The sequence below is a fragment of the Camponotus vicinus genome, unplaced genomic scaffold, assembly GCF_025532165.1.
Source record: "Camponotus vicinus isolate PSW18456_S1 unplaced genomic scaffold, iyCamVici1.0 SCAF_1, whole genome shotgun sequence".
Classification (NCBI taxonomy): Eukaryota; Metazoa; Arthropoda; class Insecta; order Hymenoptera; family Formicidae; genus Camponotus; species Camponotus vicinus.
The window spans coordinates 22,974,764-22,991,132 of record NW_028141945.1 but is presented as its reverse complement, the minus strand read 5'-3'; the positions used below and the strand labels follow the sequence as shown (position 1 = coordinate 22,991,132).

The 16,369-nt window shown below is 30.8% G+C and overlaps 4 protein-coding genes and 1 long non-coding RNA gene across 14 annotated transcripts; 2 read left to right on the top strand and 3 right to left on the bottom strand.

Annotated features, from left to right (window-relative positions):
* Nucleotides 1-817: 817 nt before the first annotated feature.
* Nucleotides 818-4,717, bottom strand: Eas (ethanolamine kinase 1). 4 transcript variants are annotated; one of them, XM_083078700.1, is made up of 7 exons: nt 4,441-4,716; nt 3,657-3,953; nt 3,427-3,564; nt 2,113-2,378; nt 1,812-2,038; nt 1,436-1,658; nt 820-1,176 (listed from the first exon to the last, which is right to left on the bottom strand). In XM_083078700.1, the coding sequence occupies exons 2-7, from the start codon at nt 3,774-3,776 to the stop codon at nt 1,098-1,100; spliced, it is 1,053 nt and encodes a 350-aa protein (XP_082934826.1). In that variant the 5' UTR covers nt 3,777-3,953; nt 4,441-4,716; the 3' UTR covers nt 820-1,097. The 4 variants fall into 4 exon arrangements, with proteins under 4 accessions (XP_082934828.1, XP_082934826.1, XP_082934827.1 ...); XM_083078701.1 differs by having other exon boundaries at nt 3,657-3,814; XM_083078702.1 differs by having other exon boundaries at nt 818-1,176; nt 1,470-1,658; nt 3,657-4,717.
* A 344-nt stretch (nt 4,718-5,061) lies between these two features.
* Blm (Bloom syndrome helicase) lies at nt 5,062-11,498 on the top strand. 6 transcript variants are annotated; one of them, XM_083078688.1, is made up of 16 exons: nt 5,062-5,161; nt 5,457-5,709; nt 5,841-5,964; nt 6,114-6,764; nt 6,848-7,577; nt 7,649-7,753; nt 7,831-8,003; nt 8,157-8,378; nt 8,546-8,907; nt 9,010-9,268; nt 9,396-9,779; nt 9,837-9,987; nt 10,074-10,261; nt 10,433-10,757; nt 10,849-11,026; nt 11,104-11,498. In XM_083078688.1, exons 2-16 carry the CDS (start codon nt 5,612-5,614, stop codon nt 11,255-11,257), a joined length of 4,104 nt encoding a protein of 1,367 aa, XP_082934814.1. In that variant the 5' UTR covers nt 5,062-5,161; nt 5,457-5,611; the 3' UTR covers nt 11,258-11,498. The 6 variants fall into 6 exon arrangements, with proteins under 6 accessions (XP_082934814.1, XP_082934816.1, XP_082934815.1 ...); XM_083078690.1 differs by having other exon boundaries at nt 5,082-5,161; nt 5,624-5,709; XM_083078689.1 differs by having other exon boundaries at nt 5,087-5,161; nt 5,621-5,709.
* A 136-nt stretch (nt 11,499-11,634) lies between these two features.
* LOC145959654 (succinate dehydrogenase assembly factor 2, mitochondrial) lies at nt 11,635-12,620 on the bottom strand. Its single transcript, XM_083078703.1, has 3 exons — nt 12,482-12,620; nt 12,247-12,398; nt 11,635-12,046 (listed from the first exon to the last, which is right to left on the bottom strand). The coding sequence occupies exons 1-3, from the start codon at nt 12,512-12,514 to the stop codon at nt 11,776-11,778; spliced, it is 456 nt and encodes a 151-aa protein (XP_082934829.1). The 5' UTR covers nt 12,515-12,620; the 3' UTR covers nt 11,635-11,775.
* A 59-nt stretch (nt 12,621-12,679) lies between these two features.
* On the bottom strand, nt 12,680-15,709 carry LOC145959655 (uncharacterized). 2 transcript variants are annotated; one of them, XR_014435116.1, is made up of 4 exons: nt 13,912-15,709; nt 13,465-13,752; nt 13,029-13,147; nt 12,680-12,755 (listed from the first exon to the last, which is right to left on the bottom strand). It is a non-coding gene; the product is annotated as an uncharacterized LOC145959655 (long non-coding RNA). The 2 variants fall into 2 exon arrangements; XR_014435117.1 differs by lacking the exon at nt 12,680-12,755 and adding an exon at nt 12,884-12,965.
* LOC145959649 (uncharacterized) lies at nt 13,974-15,870 on the top strand. The gene has a single exon (XM_083078691.1). It carries the CDS (start codon nt 13,995-13,997, stop codon nt 15,606-15,608), a length of 1,614 nt encoding a protein of 537 aa, XP_082934817.1. The 5' UTR covers nt 13,974-13,994; the 3' UTR covers nt 15,609-15,870.
* The last annotated feature ends 499 nt before the right edge of the window (nt 15,871-16,369 follow it).

Genomic DNA, 16,369 nt, shown 5'->3' with positions numbered 1-16,369 from the left:
CCATCTATTTTCTTTACGTCTCGTTTCTTTGATGTATCCTTGAAATTTAAATTTCAGTCTTGTATCTATTTTATCTTGATTTCTTCAATCTTTTATTTATTTCACCTTAAATAAGAGGCCTTATACATATAAAGAGGAATGGATACTATTCAGAGACGAACCTATATGTGTATTAGATATAGCTACAACTTTTGTCTCTGCACAGCTGATTTCTTTTTCTGCATTTAAAGTTTAAAATAAAGAATATGTCTATAGCAGTTTTAGTTTAAAGCGTGTAAAAAGAAGAGAAAAAGTGCGAGATTTAAAAAACAAATGAATAAATTTATCATCGAGAACAGTAAGATGACATTGACTTACGAGATTATAATGGCCTTGAAAAGCGATATTTGTGAGATTTATTAAATACGTATTACCGCTCGTGTGTTTCTATATATTTATATATGCGAATAGAAAATTATTTATTTTCATGAAAGAATTTTGACAACGCGTTATTTGTTTGCTAAACTTGCGTTACTGAAATTGCTATCGTAAAAATAGATATTATATCTTTGTTTGTAATCTGTAGTTTATAAAAAATAGCTCGATAATGATAAAGTTAAACCAAGTTGTCGCAATATTGATATAAATTGGAATATGATAACGAAAAACGCGAGATATATGTGTATGTAGAGATTAAAAAGTCAAGTATATATATGTTCTACTGATATATACCAGAATTATCATTGAGAACAATCTCGTCTCATTAACCTAAATCGACCAAATATCTAATATTCTGGCAATTCAACTCAAACTAGTTAATCTTATGCTTGTTTTAATGTTATTTTATATCTTACTACATATATTTTATTACACAATCACTAATATATTTATTACATTATGTACATTTATTACAATTCTGCTTTGGATGAGCTGATCATATATATATGTATATATAACAATTACAATATTACTTTTACCATCACGATACATGTATTAAAAGAATATAAAATATATATACATATATATATAATACAATTATATAACAAGTTGATATATATTTGTATTAATAGTATTAAAAAATGCTTTTATTGGAATGAGTGTTTTAGAAAATGTCACTTTTATTTGTTGTATTCCATTTTCAACTTGGAGGTTTCTTCCTTCAATTTGAAATATTCATTAAAACGTATTGCAGCATATCTGGAAATAATTCAAAAAGCTTATTATGTATTTAGAAAAAAAAGGATATATATACATATATACATATTTCTTTTGCTAATATAGTTTTATTCTAGTTTACAATAATAAAGTTCTAGTTTACTGGTAATTCACTGTTAAAAACTATTTTTTACTATTATTATAATTACATTATTACAATTAAAATTATTATTTACTATTATTATAGTTAATATATTATTATAATTGATTTCTTTTATTCTTTATACAAGCTTTTACTTACTCCAAAAAATCAAAATCAATATGCGAATGCTCACTTTGGATGAGAGACCAACAACCCCAAAAGAAATGCGGCAAGGGAGCAAATTTAGTAACCTGCCAATACAATTTGTTAATTTCTTCCTCAGACACATTGTTAGTCTCATTATACTTTTGTAAATATTCTTTCAACCATGCTTTTTGAAAATTTTCATCCGGATACAAAGAATAATCTGGCTCATCAATACCTTAAATATATGCGTGTAAATGTGTATATAAAATTTTATATGATGCAAATAATATAATTAATTAGAAATGTAACAAAAATGGTTTTTAATCTAATATTACTTTTGAAATAAAAGAAGATGTGGAATATATTTTGTATATGAGTATATAATTACCAGCAAATTCCGCAAAATGATTAGCTATGTCAAATGCTTGATAATTAAATGCAGTGTATTCATAGTCGATAAAAACAACATTCTCTTGCTCCTGATTATACAACACATTCCCGAGTAAAAGATCATTATGAGCGTATACTACAGGACTATTTACTTTTGGAAATGTTTGTTCCATTAAGTGATATTCTTTTTCTAATACCATATATGGCGATATCAACATTTCAAACCTTAAAGTAAAAATTATCATAAAAGCATTTGAATATATAGTTTAGATAGTGTCTAGAAAGAAATTCTTGCTTACTTAGCTTGTTTGAGAGGATCTGAAAATCTTTTAGGCATAATTTGCATAAATTTCTTTGTTTTTTCCCAAATGAAAGCTTTTTTAGATTCAAGCCCATTTTCAGGTTCAAGACTATGCATTTCAGCCATACGTCTCGCGATTAATGGATACACTTTTGGGTCTCTAATTGTTTCTATAGTCAGAGTGTCACCTTCCAAGAATTGGTAGGCGAATCCATTATTAAATGTAGCATAAATGGAATGAGTATAGCCAGCCTTGTTTAATATCTATACAAAAATATTTATTTCATATACACTAATTATTCTCCATATACTGGGTGTTAAAAAAGTCTGGACACGGTCGAATATCTCGATAAGGAAGAGTTTTACTAGAAAGTGTTTCAGACAAAAGTTGTATGGTTTCGAGGGGGACATAAGATGGTGCCATTAGTTTGTCCTTGAAGAGTCACCTGAAAGTCACGTGAAGGTCACCTCCAACTTTTTAAACGGGACACCCTATATGCTTTTGCATATTCTTGTAGCTCATCTCGAGAGCTTTCCAAAACACTATAATTAAGTTAGTTTTCATTCAGTAATTTTCGAGTTATGAGGCTTGAAATCATTTCTTAATTTTACATAAACCGTAAAATATCTTGTAAAATATTCATTTTTCGATTATCTTACCTTAATACTTTTATGTACAAAATAATGAGAGGAATCAATTGGTGTAAAGAAAAAACATAGTTGTTTTTAAGAAAAAATATGGAATTGTTAATTGCAAATTACATATTTTTTGTTAAAAAAACTATGTTTTTTTTTACACCAACTGATTCCTCTCATTATTTTGTACATAAAAGTATCATGGTAAGATAATCGAAAAATGAATATTTTACTAGATATTTTATGGTTTATGTAAAATTAAGAAATGATTTCAAACCTCATAACTCGAAAAGTACTTAATAAAAACTAACTTAATTATAGTGTTTTGGAAAGCTCTCGAGATGAGCTACAAGAATATGCAAAAGCATATAGGGTATCCCATTTAAAAAGTTGGAGGTGACCTTCACGTGACTTTCAGGTGACTCTTCAAGGTCAAACTAATGGCACCATTTTATGTCCCCCTCGAAACCATACAACTTTTGTCTGAAACACTCTAGTAAAACTTCCTTATCGAGATATTCGACCGTGTCCAGACTTTTTTAACACCCAGTATATTGAATTTGTTATATTTTCAGTAAACATAAGTATATAAAGTTTTAAATTTGAATTGACTACAACTGATATATCAGAGAATAAGATATAATATAATGATGTATAAAATTGATAAAATCTTTACCCGGATATTGTTCAATTCATTTTTTCTATCAATCAATAAATCTGAGTTGTTGCCATAAATTCGAACCAGGATCATATCTGTATAATGTCCTGAGTACCACACTCCTACCAACTTATTTGTTTTTCCATCGGTAAATGGCTGATAAAAAAAAAAATATTAAACAAGTTAATATTTATTTATTTTATGTAATAAAATATACATGTAATGAAAAAAATTGATTATTGCATTACCTTGAAATGCAGTTCTTGAAGAGGCCAAGATGGTCTAATTCTCTTTATAATTTCTATCGCACCATAAATAATTTTATCTTCATCTATTGTAATGTTAATATGTTCTTCGCATACATTCATAGCTTAATGCTATTTATGAAATCAAGTTACACAACTTCCTTTTTTAAATATTAATTTTATTTAAATATTTTCCTTTCTTTCATTAAAATATTAATACAATTATTAAATATAACAGAAATTTGTTTACATAAAGCTGCTGACAAAATTTTGGACTTAGAAACTTGGAATATATTTTCTCTATATAAAAAAATGCAATATAAAATTTTTGTAGATAAAAAATTACTACAAACAAATAAGATATTATTCATTAAGAAATTTATGATAATAATAAAATTATATACAGCAAAATATTAATGCGCAATAATAACAGATATGTGTGAAAACTATTATAAATTATGTTAAACTACAATCCTCTACAGCTGCTCTACTGTAACTGAAGAAGGAAATCCGGCACACATGCTCTTATATCACTCATGCTGATAAAGTGATGGCAGTCAATTGAAGAAAATTGCAACATTGAAATTTTGCATATATTAATTTAACTGTTCTCTCTACTGATATTATATAATATCATGAATCGTATTTTATTAAATCTATATTCACGTGTATAGATAAGTATATGATAAGAAGTATAGTTACTTTGTCGAATTTTTAAAACATTTTACAGTTATGTCAAACAAATAAAGTTTTAAATTGCGTGTACGATGACCTTGCGATTGCTTACGTGTAATTGTTTTAGCAATTATTTATAATTGTCGATTACATGGGAATTTTTTTTACACTCATGTCCACGTCATAGAATGACATTTTACTTGTTGCTATGGGACGAAACATTGTCAACATTGAACAATCGAGTTCAATTTTTCGATAATAATAATCTCATTATGACTATATGCTATGGGAATGTCATTATGCTCGCCAATGTTTGTTGTATGACACCTGCTGCGCTGTCAAAACAATCAATTCCATGACGTCTTCATGTTACAACTACAGATAATCGATTGTATGTACATATATCGAAGCTTTTGTGTAGGATTTACACCGTGTTCGACGTCCAATAGCAGAATTCGTTTTCTAGGGACAAAAATGTCATCCGAATCCATATTTTCTATTGGATGGGTAGCATCCGATTGACCATGTCGCCAATTGGCCAATTCAAAATAGGACTCTCTGATTGGTCAATCGTTGCTGGTTACCCTAGGCACAGATCGACGGCGATAGGCGAGGCTGTTGCCAATTGCAACGTGGTCAAACGAGACGCTTCATGAATTTTCCATGAAACAACATCCAATAAATGCATACCTTCAAGATTGCGTTAAAAAATCTACTTGTAGGATAGATTTCGAATACAACTTTGGAGAATTTTCAAATATTGGTATGCATGATCGGCGTCAAAATGGATGAATCTCATCTGGATTAATGGCGGGAGAGCTAAATAATATCGCGTAAATTAATGATATTCATTTTATACGTCGTTTTATTGCTTCATATTTTCTATATAACTATATTAATTGACAATTAATTATTTAATATCATTATTCTGCGTAAACACGTATGATATACTTGATGTCGTTTTCTAACCTAACCTGTTGTAGAATATATGTCTATTAATGTTGTACGTAATGTATATTTACCTGTTTGTTTTCTTTTCTTTCTTTTTTAATAACGTTCTGCGTCTTTCAACGCACATAATTCTAAGATTTAATTAACTTGTGTTTTGTATTTTCTTTTAAATCGCAGAGACCTTAAAGTATTCTATTCTACTGTTTACACTGCCTAGTTGAATAAAGTGTGTGTGTGTGTGTATATGTAATAATTATCATAGCAAGGAGATAAGATATTCGAATGAAACGAATTATATATGTTTTTGTGATTTTACACAAATTTTACTAATAATGTCAAAGAAGGTGGTGCTTGGTCAAAAGAATATCCAATCTACAATTGTGGGATTTTTAGCAAAAGCAACAAACGAAAACAATATTCTGCAATCTAGGTAATAAGTCAAATTTATTACTTTTAAGTAAACATCTCAATGTATATAATATATCTAAATTTTTTAAATTATGTAATATATTTTGATTATTTATATATTTCTTTAAAAAGTTTCAAAGAATTATTTTTTAGTACACCAAAATCAGTGAAAGAAGAGAAAATTGAAATAAATGATGATTCTTTGGATGATTTATATTGTGATAAACAAAGAAAAATGGCAGGAGATCTAGTAACAATAGATACAATAATAGATCTTGTAAGATTATAATTTTGTTTATTAATTGTATAATTATCGTTTACGTAATTTATTAAATATATTATGATTCATAAAATAATTGATTAATTATAAAAAATTATTGCTGATTACAATACAATTTATGCTATTTCAATATTCTAAATTGACAGGATAATTCAGACAGTTCAGACTCGTGCAAAAGTCCATTTAAAACTCAAGCAAATAAAATTAGTAACGTATCTGAACCATATTATGTTGAAAATTCAATAGAGGAAAAGGAGAGGATTGAAAATGAAACCAAATCTTCAAATATATTACAGAAGAATACAGAGGAATTCTCTATGAATACTTCTTTTATTCCTGAATCTTCTGACAGTGAAGAAGATAGAAAAAACAGAAAATGTTTGCACTTAAATCGAAAGCCGAACAAAGATAGAACATTGATAGAAAAATATGAGAAACAATCTGCTATTGTATCAGAAATTACTAGCTATACTGAATGTAACAAATATGTTCCTTCCAATAGTCCAACATTAAATAAAGAAAAACCTAGTGAGGTCACTAATGCATCGCCAAAAAGCATAGAAAATGAGCATCTAAAGACTCCTAAGAAACACACCAGTAATAAACAAAAAGCAAATAATGTAATTTCAGATTCTGATACTGATAGTCCTTGCTCAAAATATAGTGGCAAAGGATCGCCAAGAAAAGAATGGGTAGGCCCTGATATTAGAGTGAATCTTAAAGATTTAGGTTTTAATAAGCAGTTGAATTCATGGATTGAATCTATTCAAAAGGAACCAGTGATGTCTACAATACCCGTAAGTTTCATATTGTAAATTAATATTGATCAAAGTGAGATATCCAAAATAGGTACTTATTTCTTTCTGGCTATTGTACATAGATTACAAAGGATAAGTTGCTGGAAAGACGCGAAGGTTTGAAGGATCTTCAAATTGAAATTCTTGATAAGTTTTATGTTGCTCTCGAATTGATCCCATTACCAATATTGGAACAATTTCCAAAGTTTGATCGAGATTCTTTCAAAAAATTACAAGGTCTACATCGACATGTAAAAGCTAAATTGCGTTTAATGCAGACAAAATTATCAAAATTACAAAAAGAAGATGAAACAGATGTATCTGTATCTTCAGGAACTCCTGAATCTGTGTCAAACTCAAACGAGAGACCAATATCGTATGTACCTGAGGGTTGTCTGATAAATAATGATTTTGACACATCGAGTACCTCAATATCTAAAGCAATAGACTTTCATGAAAATTTAACAAATGTAACAGAATCATATACAAAAGAGCATGAGAGTAATATAGAATCCACAATCAAGTCACCTGAAATCACAATTCCAAGTAAGAAGAGCACTTTTCAATTGAAAAGACCTGTCAAGACAGTATTAGGCACTGAAATTTCTAAAACTATAGCAAAGATGTGGGAGAAAGATCAACAAACATCAAAGACAATGAATTCTTCAATAGATTCTGAATATGTTTCCATAAAAGATACATTTAATGATAGTATTAAGACACCAACAAAGAGTGAAACAAATATATCTATGCAAAGAAATACCATCAGGAACAGTCCAAACAATTGGATTAATACTACTAATAAATCTCAGAGTAAGGCAGATAATAAATAAAACATTGATCCTTTTTATATTAAAGATTTTTAATGAGAAAATATTTTATAGGCAGTTATACAGTTTCTGCAAAAGCTAGCATACTAACACAGGAATTGGAAAAATTTCCAGCATTGGAAGAAAATTGTAACATAGATATAAACGATGATTCTATAGGTACACATTTTATATGCAATTTTTGTTGCTATTTATGATAACGATCTGATTAATAACCGTTTTGCTTTAATTCATAGATTGGCCCGAGCCTCACTATGGACAAAGTAGTAAGCACAATGATGCTAAAACAAAATCGAAATTTGAGAAAGATAATATAGAATTTGGTAAATTTACTGGTAATTATAAAAATGATGGTATTAGTGGAGAATTTGATGGTTTAACTTATTCACATTCGCAAGAAATGTTAAAGGTATATAAATATTTTCTAATAATTCTTACTTAAGTTAGACAGATATAATACAATTATAATAAGTATTTTTTTTATATACACAAATTACATATGAATATAATAGAAAAAATATTGTAGTATTGTCCATATATTAATTATATTCTCTTATTTCAGATATTTCGACAAAGATTTGGCTTATATACATTTAGACCAAATCAATTGCAAGCTATTAATGCAACTCTATTGGGATTTGATTGCTTCGTTTTGATGCCAACTGGAGGTGGAAAATCTCTTTGTTATCAACTGCCTGCGCTATTAAGTGTTGGATTAACAATTGTTATCTCACCATTGAAAAGTCTTATTTTAGATCAAGTTCAAAAGCTTACTTCACTTGATGTAAGAAAGGGAAAATGTTATACATTTTAAATATATTTAAACATTTTTTATTAACATATTTATAAATTTATAAATATTTATAAATTTTTTATGTATGACAAGCATATGCTATATTGTTTTATATTATTTTTATTTTATTTAAACCTTGATATCTTGTAAACTTGCAGATTCCTGCAGCTCACTTATCCAGTTCTATAACAGATAATCAAGCAGAAGCAGTGTACAGGGAACTTGCCAAAAAAGAACCCATTCTCAAAATACTATATGTAACACCAGAGAAAATCTCTGCCTCAACAAAATTATGTAATACCCTAACTATTTTATACGAAAGAGAATTGCTAGCAAGATTTGTCATTGATGAAGCGCACTGCGTGAGTCAGTGGGGTCACGATTTCAGACCAGATTACAAGCGATTAAAATGTCTCAGAGACAATTATCCCAAAGTACCGACAATGGCTCTAACTGCAACGGCTACACCACGTGTTAGAACAGATATTTTACATCAATTGGGTATGACTAATCCAAAATGGTATGTTTAATACATATAAGTATTCACACACATTATATACGTTTACATATATGTATATGTGTATATATATTCTACTAAAATAATTAATGGTTATATTTTTAGGTTTATGTCGGGTTTCAACAGACCCAATTTAAGGTATAGTATAATCACAAAGAAAGGAAAAAATTGCTCTGATGAAGTTGTTGCCATGATAATGACAAAGTATAGAAATACTTGCGGCATTGTATATTGTTTATCGCGCAAAGATTGCGACGATTATGCTGCGCAAATGAAGAAGAATGGTATCAAGGCATTAAGTTATCACGCAGGACTCACAGATAATCAAAGAGGCAACTGTCAAGGAAGATGGATTGCCGATGAAGTATATGCTTTATATATTTAATTTAATGCTAATTTTTAAATATTTATGTATATAGCTTTTTTTATTATAATTATATTTATCTTGTCTCACACAATGTTGTATTCTTATGCATACATTTTTTTTTTAGATACATGTTATTTGCGCAACTATAGCTTTTGGAATGGGTATTGATAAACCAAACGTTCGCTTTGTAATACATGCAGCTCTACCAAAATCTATAGAAGGCTATTATCAGGAAAGTGGCCGCGCTGGCCGTGATGGTGAAATAGCAGATTGCATTTTATTTTATCATTATGCAGATATGCACAGAATTAGAAAAATGATCGAATTGGACAATCCAAGTCCACAAGTCATCAGTACACATATGGATAATCTATTTAAGATGGTAGCATTTTGTGAAAATACTACAGATTGTCGTAGGTCATTGCAGCTTAATTACTTTGGAGAAATATTTGATAGACAACAGTGTATCTCAAATAAGACAACTGCATGTGATAACTGCAGATGCAAGGTATGTATTGAATAAATATTAACATAATGGAATTATAACTGAACTGAATAATTTTAGGAAGAGATTACAATGCTGGATGTAACTGAAGATGCAAAAGAGATTATGAAAGCTGTGCGAGATATCAACAACAAAAAGAATTGTAAACTTACACTAATATTTTTGGCAAATATTTTTAAAGGCAGCGATCTTAAAAAGATTAGAGATTCAGGTTTGTATCCAGTTTATATTCCAAATAATAAATCAGTATTCATAATAATATATTATTAAGTATTCTTTCATAAATTATAATTATAGGTCTTACAAATCATCCTCTATATGGTCGTGGCAAATCGTGGAACAAAAATAACATAGAACGTCTTTTACATTATATGGTATTGCAAGAGTATTTGCAAGAAAATATGTATATTAATAATGAGATTGCTTGTGCATATTTAAAAATCGGGCCAAAAGCAAGTGAACTCATGACGAAAAAAGATACAAAGGTATTATTTGAAGTAAAAAATAAAAAAAAATTCGCGAAATATAAAAGATATAATTGAATAAAAATTTGTAGCATATGCTTTAATTATTATATTCAAATCATATAAGCACATATATTGAAGTTTTTTATTGCATCTCATTATATTTTATATATTGTATTTAATTTCAAATAGGTACAAATTCCAGTAAGACAATCAAATAAATCTACGAGCGGCACGGCCACAGTTTCGACAGTTACAAAGAAAATTGATGGCGTTATAAAAGAATTGCAAGACCGTTGCTATGCCGAATTGATGACAATAATACGAGGAATTGCTAGTACATTGGATGTTTCTGCTTCCTCTATCATGAATATGGTAGCTGTTAGAGCCATGAGCCAGCGTTTACCAGAGACTGAAGAAGCCATGTTACAAATACCACACGTCACTAAGGCTAACTTTGTTAAATATGGCAAAGCCCTCTTAGAGATTACACAAAAATATGCAGCAGAAAAAATCGGTATATATACGATACTTGCATATATAATGAATTATAAGATTATGTGTAAAATAATATTCCATATTATATCGAGTAATCTTTTTATTCTCAGTATTGGAAAATGAAAATGATGAAGAGGAAGATAATGATAATGATAACAATAGTACCTGGGATGATGATAACGGTTCCAACTATTCTCATAATAGTAATACTAGCAATCGCGGTAAGAAACGGAAGATCGGTGGTAGATCTAACAGTACCAATAAAAAATATAGACGAGGTGGCTCAAGGTAATATAAAAATACATGATTGTATCTTTTTAGAAATTATTTTTATATGATAATGGATGTTGTTTTTCGCACATTAGTAACGCGGGAAGGGGGAGAGGTTCGTCAAGAGGCACATCAAAAAATTCAGCAACAAGGTCTAATGCAACTACAAAGAAAATGATAGGACTTGCAAGTTTTAGTCAAACGAAACAATATCTCGCAAATCCTAATAGATACATGCACATTAGTTAATTATGTTTCCTTTCTCCATCTCTAATATATTATTTTTTAAAAATTTGTGGTGCGTTTGTAATCTTTGTACAAGTCTTGAGATATAGAATGGCTGAAATTATTTGTAGAGTTTTAGTCATTTTATAGAATAAACAATTTGATAACAAGTTTCTGTATAAATTGTTATATTTATATATGTTCTCTAAGAATTCTCGAAGTGTATATAAAATGGTTTTTATAATAAAATATTTTATTTAATATAAATGATTTTGTTAGACACAAAAAAATAGCAAGTTACAAAATAAGTGCTAAAGCACATATTTGATACATCTAAACAACATATCTTTGTGATCTGTTAATTATTTAATGTGAATATATAATGATAATAGAAAAAGTAATTCAGGTCAAAAAAGAAAATTTTCTCTTTGATAATTTTACACATACAATAATTTATTATTTATTCTAATTGTATTAATCTAGAAATGATATATTACTATACATTACATTCTGTTAATATTGTTACTATGGTAATACATTATTTACAGATCAGGTTGTATTATCCTACTTTGTCGATCTTCATTCCGAGTATGTTTTTTCAACAAATCCATCACTTCATTATTAAATTCAGGCGGAGTAGGCTTAACACCAGTTGCCCAGTAAAAAATATCCCAATCATTAGTCGGCAAATTTATAAGTTGATCGTACAATGTTAACTGTGTGTCATTGAATGTATTCAAATACTTTTTTGCGAATGTACTAAGAAGCAAACCATTCTCCAACATTCCACGTTTACGAGATTGATATGTCAATCTAAAGTAGAAAATAAAACGTATTGCAAAAAAATGTTTATGTTTATAAGATATATATATAATTCTAATAATATAATCGAGTTAATTATAACTATAACAAATAAGATATGTAATATAATACATATATATAATGACAAGAGGAATTTGTTACTTTCTGTCAGTGAGATTAATTTGTTTACTCTGATAAAAATAGCATGATACCGTGCTCTCTTTAAATCAGCATTTTCTCCTTCGCGTTCCACATAATGCGGAATGTTGGGTTCCCGCCCTTCTGGATGAATCAAATCTTGGAAATCGTCTTTCTGTCTGAAGCAACTTATCGATACGCTTCTCGTAAGCGAAAGCGATTTAACCTGAAACATTATTTACATTATCATTACATTCGTATAAAAAACTTTTGTACCGTGTTTCATATATAATATCTACAAATACTTACGCAGGATGTGACATGATTAGATATAATATTCATGATCGCGGTTATGCTGCGCACATTATCTAATATTATATATTTATAAGCGACAATTGACAGCCATAACCAGTTTCTGCGCCTTTAAGTTAAGGTAATGCAAAATTCGTATGCCTTAAGGTACCTTTTCATGTGTCGCTCATCGCTCGTTTTGAGCGATAAAAAAGTCACGTAACTAGATTGTCGCTAGCGACTAGCTATTGAGCATGAAAAGGGCTCCAGCAGCGATTTAGAAAGAAAAGTTCTGTTGAGACACGCACAGTATAAAATAAATATAAACAAAATGTTACAAGCAAGAAAATATTATAATTGGATGAGTGCACAAAAATTATAAATGAAAATAATATAAAGCAGAATAATATAAAGAAAAGATTAACAGTAGTGGCAGTTCTTTATTATTTAGAAGAAAAAAAGAAACGATACAAAAAAAAAAGTGTTTGGGTTACTCCATCATCTAAAAACATTATAAAACAGATTATTTTTGTAATTAACTAATATAAAATTTATAAATACAAACATTCTACTTAATACAGGATAAAAACACAAATTTTCATCCGTAATAAAATTGGAATAGCCTTCGAGACATGTATGCGTCGGTACTTCATCCTCATTACAAATAGTTTCACATGACATATTCTATAAATAAAAATATTTCGTTTATTTTAATGTTCTCTTGCCATTACGCAAAAGATTTTTAACATAACCTTATATATCAGCAGATTTATATTTACATTTTTATTATGTATAAAATTACATTATAAAATATTATTATATATATTTAATATTTATTACAAAATTATATACTTATTATACTCTTTGATTATCCATTTGGACTACGTTCCAAAACGTAAGTAACCGAGGAAATTTTACTCGAATCGCTGTTCCGAAACTCTTTTAAGCCTTTCTGATTAGTTCAAATCGGCCATCGAGTAAAATTTCCTTCGGTTACTTACGTTTTGGAACGTAACTTTGAGTCTTAAAATTTCAAAATTATCGCTTGTGAATGTCGCTTGTAGTTGGAAAAATCCAACTACAGAATCCCGTCGCTGACGACTACGTGACGTCATTATGTCGCTAAAATCGAGCGATAGAGCGATGTATGAAATGGCACCTTTATGCACAAGTCTGTGCGTTGCCGTGCATTACGTTATGCGGCGTCTACAATGGTCGCATTCAGCAGACTCAACAGTTGGGCAACATTACTAGATTTTCCGATGTAATTCGATGCTGATTGGTCGGACCTGAAAGTAGAAACCAATCATGTTCGATTGCTACTTAGCGGTTGAGTCCGCTGAATGCGGCCAATGAGATTTTAAGACGTAAGACTTAAGAAATTGACCAATCACAGTCAAGTATGAAGAGAATACTCGACTGTGATTGGTCAATTTCTTAAGTCTTACGCCTTAAAATCTCATTGTAGACGCCGCATTATGCACTATGCGTTATGCGTTATGCAAAAGTCTGTGCTCTGGCCTTAAGCCTTATGGTCGTGGTCGTTCCTCGGGCAGTATTGTTGTACTCGTCGCGAGTTTGGCCTGTAGCCATCGGTAAACTGGCCGCGCGTTTCTGGCCTTTATTCCGCGGTGCTATCGTGTATCCAATAAACACTCAATCTCAACCTCGGTACTCTCCGGGTCATTTATTGTGCTTATTAAACTCGAAATCTCAATCCTCCGGCATTCCCCTCCCGGCTCGCCCATTTCCTGACGGCGTGGTTTCTCTCACAGAAAACCGCGGCCATCTAATATCACCATCTTTCACACTCAAACGAAGAAACGAAGCCACAATTAAGAAAATGGAGGACGACCAACAGTTTTATCTCAGGTGGAACAACCACCAAAGTACGTTAATTCAAAATTTCGACACACTCCTCGAAAGCGGAACACTGGTCGACTGCACCTTGGTAGCAGAGGGGAAAACTCTCAAGGCTCACAAAGTAGTCCTCTCCGCGTGCAGTCCATATTTTGAGTGCCTTCTCAGCGAACACTATGACAAGCATCCAGTCTTCATACTCAAGGATGTTAAATTCAAGGAACTTAAGGCAATGATGGACTATATGTATAGGGGGGAAGTCAACATTTCCCAAGACCAATTGGCAGCACTCCTCAAAGCCGCTGAGTCTTTGCAAATTAAGGGCCTTTCGGAAAGTAAAACTGCTGGCAGTACTAAGACGGAGTTTAGACCACAGAAAACCGCCTCTCAGCCGATAGCACACGTTTCACCATCGTTAGACATTCTACACGCGTCTTCCGATCTAACGATAGAAAAGAACAAAGTTCCTAGACAGAGTGTGGCGCAAGGTCCTGTAGGAGATTTACCGGAGGAAACGGCTAGTACTCAAGGTTTGAAAAGGCTCTGCTCGAGAGAAGACTCACAAAGTCCAACATCTAGAAAAAGAAATAGGTTTCGGAGAAGAAGGAGCGAAGATAATAATACGTTAGAAATGCAAGATGCATCGAATTCCAGTGACATGCCTCAACAAATGGGTGTACCAGCTCTTGGAATCGCGCCTGTGACAGACGAGAAAGTGCACGCAAACTCGATTGACTCTCTCGGCAGGTCAGCTTTGATGACGCAGTTGACGAAACCCGCCGACGAGATATTACAGCCACTCGAGACAAATGATAATCTTATCGAGTCAAAGTCTGAATACCTAGAGGAATCTAAGGAGTGTGTCGAAGACCTGACGCTGGACGACGATATGAACGATCTAAATGATGTGGAGCAGGACAACAATCGAGCTGGACCGTCCCAAGACCCCGCCCAACACCCCGCACAACAGGCTCAACGCGACTCACAAGGTTTTGATCAGCCAACAATACACAATCATAGGCTTATTATTAAGAAAAAGAAGTTTAAGTGTCCAAGACCAAACTGTTCAAACGAATATTGTCACAAATCAAGCCTGGACCGTCATCAGAGATACGTTTGTGAACAAAAGCCGCGTTTTAAATGTCCATATTGTCAACGTTGTACTACAGACAGATCGGTCATTTATCGCCACGTGAGGCAGAAACATAAGAGGAGGAAAGTCTTCTCCATAGACACCGATTTAAAAATTCGTTCGTATCCGTATCGTAAGACAATGCGTTTTTGAAAAATAGATTTTGCCATAACGTTTTTAATATTTTTTTTTATCGTGCATCATTGTATCTAATATAGCAATTAGATATTTTGCAAGTTTAATAATAATACACATAGTATAATAATCAAGTAAAAATAAATTACATATTGTCAAGTAAAAATAAATTACGTATAATATAATAATCAAGTACAAATAAATTACAATTGTACCTAAATGCGCGACAAATATTTTAATGACAAATTCTTTGTAACATTTTAAGACGAAAATTCTAATACGAAAATGTCGAGGCTATAATAGTTTTCAAATGAGAAAGGTTTAAAGATCACGAATGACAGGGCTAGAATTTCGCGCGCTCAGGGGTGGCAAAATGGCCAGCAGCAAAGGTGCTTCCATGAATCGGATGTTTTTGACATCAGTTATTGAAATTGTGGAAATATTCAAGAATTTCATTAAAAATCTATTTCTATTTATCCATAATGAATTAGAACAACAGTTTAAAATATTTTGCCAAAAAAGAGGTACATTAATTGGCTTAATAGACAAGGTTTTTCTTTTGTCCCACCCCGTTTTTCATTATAAAAACATTAAAATTGCTATAAATATTTTATTGAACAATGGTTATCCTTTAGATTTTATTCTACATACTTGTTCTAACCGTCTTAAAAAACTTCTTTTCACTTCAGATACAGGCATCAACAGGTCATTACGTATTTCACAATACCTTATGTTCCTTCAATTTCCGAGCGCTTTAAACACATAGCTAAAGATCTGAA